This window comes from Petaurus breviceps, unplaced genomic scaffold, assembly GCF_028583685.1.
Source record: "Petaurus breviceps papuanus isolate PSGF00001 unplaced genomic scaffold, PetGlider_PUasm1.0 91133, whole genome shotgun sequence".
NCBI lineage: Eukaryota > Metazoa > Chordata > Mammalia > Diprotodontia > Petauridae > Petaurus > Petaurus breviceps.
In genome coordinates, this window is record NW_027187419.1 from 785097 (window position 1) to 793327 (window position 8231).

At 45.2% G+C, this 8231-nt stretch overlaps 1 protein-coding gene across 2 annotated transcripts in view; it reads left to right on the plus strand.

Moving 5' to 3' along the window:
* SIK3 (SIK family kinase 3) overlaps positions 1 to 7917 on the plus strand; it is a 284614-nt gene extending 276697 nt beyond the window's left edge. For both annotated transcript variants that reach the window (XM_069080272.1, XM_069080273.1), the window contains 4 exons: positions 574 to 737; positions 1654 to 1786; positions 5777 to 5947; positions 6764 to 7917. In XM_069080272.1, the coding sequence (XP_068936373.1) occupies positions 574 to 737; positions 1654 to 1786; positions 5777 to 5934 (455 nt within the window). In that variant the 3' untranslated portion in view covers positions 5935 to 5947; positions 6764 to 7917. The remainder of the gene's footprint in view (positions 1 to 573; positions 738 to 1653; positions 1787 to 5776; positions 5948 to 6763) is intronic.
* Positions 7918 to 8231: the final 314 nt, after the last annotated feature.

The following is an 8231-nucleotide window of genomic DNA, read 5'->3' on the forward strand; positions in this document are numbered from 1 at the left end:
TCTTCCTGATTGTCCCTGAGAACAGAGAAACGGATTTCGACCAGCTATTCTTCTTCAGCTCTGGAGCTGGACCCTGGGGTCACTGAAACACAGACTTTTAGAATAATGCAGCCCAGATTTATGGTTGAGCATTATAGTATTATTGACTTAGAACTAAACAGAAAATTGGAGACTTGAGTTGTCATTCTGTGACCTCAGGCTAGTCATTTAACCTCTTTTGTTCTGAAGTTTCCTTATCTATAAAATGAGGGGGTTGGTAATGCTCCTTCTGCCCTTCTGTGATTCCCTCCTATAGACTCATTTCTAGGGAAGAGGTCACCAGGACCTAGACTCCTCTTCCATGGACCCTCCCAGACTGGGAGCAGAAGCAGCGCAAATGCCAGGGAATTTAGGGCCAGTTAAAGCCTAGTTTTCTTCCCAGCAGTGCTGTGAGTCAGCTGGGGATCATCAGTCAGTATTTGTTCATGTGTTTTTATTGTTTATTACTGCATTAGGTGCTTGTGATATATGAGGCTTGTGTTACTGGGGAAAACTGTATTTCTGCTGACCTCCTCTTTTGCTCTGTCTCCCCAGAATCTGTCATAGGGAACTGTATGGACAGAAGTTCTCCTGGACAAGCTATGGAGCTACCTGATCATAATGGGTTGGGTTATTCAACACGCTCCCCTGTCAACGAGCATCACAGGCCCCGCACCCTACAGAGACATCACACTATCCAGAACAGCGATGATGCCTATGTATGTTGGTGCCCTTCCTGCAGGTGGGAGAGAGGGGGCTGTTCCTCAGAGTCACACAGAAACTTGGAAGACTCTGAAAAGAGGCACTTTAGAATCAGTGCTAGGCAGCCGGCATCTTTCCCTCAATTACTGTCCAACCTCATCTCACACCTATAGGAAGTAAACATATTAGGCATTCTAACAAATTAATTTACAGTACTCCATATTCCATATTCCAAGCTGAGGACATAGGTGTTTTATGTTTCACGCAGGCTTTGGCTTTTAATTTAATATTTTGACCACACTAAGCTCCAAGGGCCACTTGGGTCCATCGACTAAGGAAGCTTCTGATAACCACCTTGAGCTTATCCATTTAGCTAGATCTGAACTCACAACTCTAGACTAAGCAGTCTTAACCATCAAGTTTCCTTCACAGGAGCAGACTCTGAGCATGATTTTGGTTGGGGAGGTCTGATTTTAAAGAGACTGTTTTAAGAGGGTTTAGCCTAATCTAATCCTGTGACCCCTCTCCCCCAGTGACCCTCAGGCAGCATGGAAAGACCACCACACTTGGAGTTAGGGAACTTGGACGCCAGTTCCACCACTGTGACCATGGGCATATTGCTGAATCTCTCTGAGCCTCATCTTCATCTACAGAAAGGAACTAATAATAGTTGCACTACGAGCCCTTTGAGACCCTTAAAGGGCAACATAAATTTGAATTGTTATTACCAACAGCTTTGATGGTCAGTGGGAAACAGGAAAGTCCAAAACTCTGGAAAAATAAGATACCTGCCCCTCCCTACTGCCTTTGCCTCAAGTTCTGAGAGGGTGGGCAGTGATGCTTGGGATTAGGGCCCCAAATGCTTTCAGTACCCCCAGGCCAGGAGTTATTCTTTCCCAACAGCTGTCACCTACCTGCATCTGCCTTCTGTAGGTGCAGCTGGATAACCTGCCAGGAATGAGTCTCATGGCTGGAAAAGCACTAAGCTCTGCTCGGATGTCTGATGCTGTCCTCAGTCAGTCTTCACTTATGGGGAGCCAGCAGCTTCAGGACAGGGATAGTGACGGTAAGGGGCTTCTGAGGGTCCTGGGAAAAAGCAGTAATTTTGTAGGCCACAGGTTTGCTTTGGAGTTGGTGGATGGGGGAGGAGGAGTAAGGTCAAGGGCACAGCTCCCTCTCTTCTTGGGCTATATAGTATGTCTAGTGCCAAAGCTGTAGTGCAGAGTTTCAGGTCAGAAATTCTGCCAATACAGAGAGAGGCTGCTAGGAAATAGTAGGGAAAACACTGAGCTAGGAGATAGTCAGGGAGCTGGATCTGTGTCCCTGCTCTGTCACTCACCAACTCTCTAAATGGGACAAACCACCGAACCTCTTCAGGCTTCAGTTTACTCATATCTAAAGTGGGGATGATCATACTTGCATTATCTTCTTCACAGGCTTATTGTGAGGAAAATCCTTTGTAGGGGAATGTATAAATATGAGTGTTTGTAGTTGTTATTGATGGCAACAGTAAAAGGTTTCCGAATGCACAAAGACCAAAAATTAATTCAAAATCAAACACATAATGAATCCAAGGTGTTTCTGGCAACTCTTGCCTATGTTGCATCTCACAACTTCACTGCAGCCTTAGTTCTGAGCACAAAGTATGCCCACTTTGCACTGCATATGCCTTCAGGCCACAAAGTGCCTTTTTTTTTTTGTCTTTTTGGAGGGAGGCAGGTGGGGCAATTAGGGGTTAAGTGACTTGCCCAAGGTCACACAGCTAGTAAGTGTTAAGTGTCTGAGGCCAGATTTGAATTCAGGTCCTCCTGACTCCAGGGTCAGTACTCTACTCCATGAAGCACCAATGAACAAACACTGCTAAAACCAAAAGGGTTCATGCAAGGAGTCTCTTGAGTAGAAAAGTGTAAGAAGCCTTGGTGTAGACCTGGATAAGCACTTCTGTTGATGTTCAGCAAGAGAGCTGAGCCTAAGAGGAAGCTTCGGCCAGTGGATAGGAAATGCTGCAGGATGCAGCAGTTCAGACGGGGTCTGCAGTCCATGCTGCTACCAGCCCTCAAGTTTTTAGCATATGGAGCCCCAGCCTTATATACCTTTCTCATGATTCTCCACAAGATTTTCCAGCCCTGGAGAATATTTGAGTCTGGGGACATGTTTTCTGTGCATGGCAACTTCTCTTATTTATCATGCTCTGGATTTTTTCATGGGAAAAAGAATTTGATTCAATTAATTTCAAATGCTCAAACATTGATTTAGTGCCTATAGTCAGGTAAGTGGTATAATGGATTAAACAATAAACTGAGAATCAAGAAGACTGTTTGATTCCTGCGCCTGAGACAATTACTAACTGTGTGACCATGGGGAAATCACTGATTTTCTGTTAACTTCAGTTTTCTCATCTGTAATTTGGGTGGGGGGGGGGGAGATGATGATGATGATGGTGATAGTACCCACCTAGCAGGGTCATTATGAAAACAAAATGGAATCTTTGCAAAACACTTCTGTGAACTTTAAAGTGTTATTCAAATGTTGGCTTTTTTAAAAACGTTGTACAAAGCATTGTGCTAAATGCTAGGATATGGGGAAAGGCAAAAACGTGGCCCTGCCCTCAGGAAGGCCCCATTTAAAGGAGAACAACATGCCAACAACTATGCACCTATAAGCATTTGTAGCATCATTGGGAAATAACAGCAGAGGGAAGGCACTAGAAGTGGGAGGAGGTCAGGGATTGGGAAAGACCTCTTCCAGAAGGTGGGATTTGGACTTGGTTGTGAAGGAAGCCAAGGAAACCAGGAGATGGTGGTGAGAATGGAGAGTATTCCAAGCATGGAGGATAGCCAGTGAGAAGAAAAGGCATGGAATCCAGAGTGAGGTGTTGTGTGCAAGAGACAGCAAAAAGGCCAGTTTCACTGAATGGCGAAGTACTTAAGAGGGCAGCAAAGTGTAAGAAAACTTGAGTAATAGGAAAGGGCCAAGTTGTGAAGGCCTTTAAACACCAAACCAAGGTTTTCTGTCTAATCCCAGAGGTAATGGAGAGGTTATTGGGAGGAGGGGGATGACAAGATCAGACCTATGCTTTGGGGAAGCGCATCTAAGTGAAGGGTGGATGGGAGTGAGGAGAGCTGTGTGAGTTGACAGAATGGGATGTATACTAGAGCTGTTAGGAAGATAGAAACAACAAGATTTGGTGATGGGTTGGAGACGTGAAGTGAGTGAGGAGTTTGGGGTAACTTCAGGATTGTAAGCCAGGGTGATTGGGAGGCTAGCTGTGTCCTTGAAGGTGATAGAGGAGTTGGGGAGGGGGGAGACTGGGAAGGAGCTTGGAGTAAGAGATAGTGGGTTGTTTCAGACTTGTTGAGTTTAAGGTGTCTGTGGGGTGTCCTTTTTGAGATGTCTAGTAGGCAGTAGGTGATGTGAGACAGTAGAGAGGTTAAGAAAGGATGCAAGCATTTGTTAGGTACCTACTGCGTGCCGGACATTGTATTAGCATTCTGCAAATATCATCTTATATGGTCATCACAACTCTCAGGTGCTAGGTATCATAGTCCCCATTTTACATTTGAGAATACTGAGGCAGGCAGAGATGAACATAGCTAGTAAGTGTCTGAGGTTAAATTTGAACTCAGTTCTTCCTGACTCCAGGCCCAGTGCATCACCTGGCTGCTTCTGGAGGCTGCCCATTCAGGCTGAGCAAATAGACTTGAGAATCATCCACATGGAAATGGTGATTGGCTCCATGGGAGCTCATGATATCCCCAGGCAAGAGTGGAGAAGGAGAAGAAAAGAGAACCCAGAACAGTGCCTGAGGAGATCCCTCTGGTTAGTAGGCACCATCTGGGTGTAGTTCCAGCACAGATATAGAGGGAGCAGTCCAGAGGCTCTGTGGCCAGAGAGGCCAGGAAGAATGGAGATTGAGGAAAGGCTGCTGATTGGGCGATTTGGAGGATTACCAGTGACTGGAGGGAGAAGCTGTAGTTCAGTGATGAAGTCAGAAGCCATACTGCACAAGGTTTAGATTCCAGGGAGAGGCAAGAACATGGAGACCCCTGCTATGGACAGCTTTCTCCAAGAGTCTGGCCACAAAAAGGATGAGAAGCATACAGTAATCATCAGCAGGGGTGGTTGGACCAAGTCAAGGTTTTTTTGTTTTGTTCTTCTAAAGAATTCATATGTTTGTAGGCAGTAGGCAAGCAGTCAGTAGATAGGGAGAGAGGAAGGTCAGGGAGAGAATGGATCTGATAGAGAGGCAGCCTAGAGGGAAATCAGATCAAGGGAACATGTTGAGGAAATTTGCCTTGCCTAGGAGAATGACCATCTCTTCATATGAGACTGGTGAAGATAAAGACATCTGAGGGATGTGAGATGAGGAAGAGGGGAGAAGTGGGGGCTCCCAGCAAATAGCATCAATTTTTTTCTGATATGAGGTTCTCAGTTTAGAGGTACAGGGAGAGAAAACACCATGGAAAGCTTGAGAAAGTTTGGAAAGATTTGAAAGAGTTGATGTGGTAAGTGGGAGGGTGAATCTATTAGAGAATTGTGAAAAGATTACCTTGCTGCCAAGAGGACCCATTTGAGATTATCTGGGTAACTTTGTAGTGGATAGTTTCATACTGCTGGAAATGGACACAGTTCTTCCCTTCAAAGAGTTTATAATCTAGTAGGAAGATAAGATGTACAAAAACAAATATGATTCCAAGAAGGTATTAAAAGCTGTAAGGAATTTGACCACTGTAGCCCTAGATGGACCGTTTTCTTTCTCTCTTGAAGGTAGGACCGTGTTTCTTCTAAAATGACAGCTCTTTGCCAACTTAGCTAGACATGTAGACATCAGCGATCAGGCTTTGTGATATAGAGAGGTCTTTTTAATAACCAGAGGCATAGGAAGAATACCTATAATCATCCATCCCAGGCCTAAATCTTCAGATCTAGCTCCCTCATTAGAGGTCCTTAGAACTCCCAGTTCTGGGAGGGAAGCTCCTGGGTCCCAAATGAAGTGTCCTTCTTCCTTGTCCTTCTTCCTCCTTGCCAATCTCAAATGTTCCTTTTGTTTTTTCAGGCTGTAGGGAGAGTTTGGAAGGTCAAGAGCCCTCAGACCTGACTGACGGCAGCCAGCACTTACACAACTCTTGTTATCCATCTACATGTATTACAGACATTCTACTGAGCTACAAGCATCCAGAGGTCTCCTTCAGCATGGAGCAGGCTGGGGTGTAACAAGAAGCTAGGTGTGAGTGTCATCCTGACTAGGCTAGGATTGGCATTTGGCAGCTCTCTCACCCCCAAAGGCTTACAGTGTGTGTCCAGTATAGTCTTGCTGGAATCACTTAAAATGAAATAACTCCTCTTCCGACATGGTGGACCTGCCCTGACTTTCTTCATGACTCTCAACCTCCTGGAATTTTCAAAATCAATCAATGAATATTTACTGAGCACCTAACTAGGTGCCCAGTGGAGGATACAGAAGGGATGAAGGCACGGTCCCTTCTCTCTCACTGCTGCTTAGGGGGAGACAAAATACAGGCACCAGACTATAACAGCTTAAAACTGTAACCAGCGTATGCTAAGTGTCACATGCGCAGTGTATATCCAAAGTGTGAATGCTACACACATTCAGAGAAAGCCACCATTTTAGCTGGAGGTGGCTGGTCAGGGAGGAGGTATATTTGGTCTCTGCCTTGAAAGATAGGTAGTCGCTATGCCGGCAGCAAGGCAGTGGGAGGGATTCTGTTGGATGCCAGGAAAATAGCATGGGTAGAGATACAGAAGTGAAAAAGAGTAATACATGTTGGCTGGGACAGTTTGCCATGAACAAGGGCAGATAATGTCTCCAAAGTGACTGAGTTCACTAGTCTGGGCTTACATATGGAAAAAGCAGGAGCAGGTTTAGGATCCCAGCTAGGAAGTGGGCATCCACGCCTTGGGGGCTGTGGGCACATACAGCAAGCCTCTGAGATGGCTAAGGGAAGTGTGGGCGCTCTGCTCCCAACTAATGGCACGTTCTTGCCCCAGACTCTGATTCTTCTTTGTTTCTTCTCTGTTGCAGGTTTTGTGTACAGCTTGGGAATAAAAAAAGTTCATTTTAAACCCACAGTATCTAGCAGCATCGCGCCAAATCGCCATTGTATTTTCCCCCAGCTGGAATATCACAGCTCCTTCCCTCCTATCCAGTCCATCAGTGTGCTGTTCCTTGGGGTTCGGAGGGTGTTCTACCATGTTGGCCTGTATGACCAAGCTACCGAGGAAATAAATGGGAAATGAGAGTTCTCCGCTTTTGGCAAAAGTGTATTTGAGTTTTGTGTTTTATTTTGGAAGCTGTTTTTCTTTTCTGTCTTTTCAGAGACAGGAGGGATGACTGAGGTGTGGATGGATGCCTAGGGTCTCTGAGCCACCACCCAAAGCAGTCCTCCAGGAAGCCCCCTCATCCTTGCCAGCATCATCAGATGCCAAGAACAAATGTAGAAGACAGCCTTCCCTATAATCTACATGTCAGGGAATGGATGGGAATAGGGGATAGGGTCAGATCTAGCCTTGGCAAGCAATAAGCAAAGTTTAGGAGACCCTCAGCTGGGACCCTGTGAGTCTTCACAGCTGAGACCCACTAAAAAGACTTCCCCAGCCTGGCAGGCTATTAATGGAAAGCCAAAGTCCTACCAAAATCTTAGTATTGCGGCCGGTAGTAGCCTGGAACAAGGTCAGTCTCACTGCACTTCCTTCGGGGAGCATGTTTGTGGCACACAGAACCCCTCTTGTCACCTCCAGAGCCGGTTGCCTTTACCATCCCTTTGGTAAGCCATCCCTTCTACCCATGGACAGTTAGAACACCCAGGAGTGGTGCAATCTGCTTTTTGTGGCATCTTTCATTCTCCTTATTTTTTATTGCGCTAAAAGGATTGTTTTTCCATATATATATACATGTATGTATATGTGTGTATACATATACATATACATGTACATACATACATATATATATATAATTTACCTTTTCCTTTCAGACTATGCCCTCCCTCCAGCCTCCCTGCCACAGCAAGAACAGGAGGTTCTCTTGGCTCCCTCCACATTCCCTACCTCCCATCATCCTCAGCCCCCTTATTCTTCTTGATCATGTAGGAATTGTTTTTGGTAAATGTTGTTATTGTTATTATTATTATTGTTATTATTATTAATAAAGACAAAAGGAATTTCTGTTTAAAAGAGAAATGTTTAACTAGATTCTGTTCTATTTGAATTGTGACTTGCACCTTTATTCAAAAAGTATTTTATTTCCTTTCAATGACACTGTAATTGTGAGCACTTGTTATTGGTGCCAGTGACTCCTGCCGTGGTCTCCTTCGCCCTGCGGATGCAGTACGTGCGCCGTGGCTCTTGTTTGTCCTCCTCTTGTCTTCGCTTTATTATTACAAACCAAAGCCTTCTCTGCTGGCGGGGGCTGGGAGAGTATGTGGGTTCATCTCCTTTTGAACATTTGGGGTTTTTTTTGGGGGGGGGTTGGTTTTTTTAATGAGACTTGACTC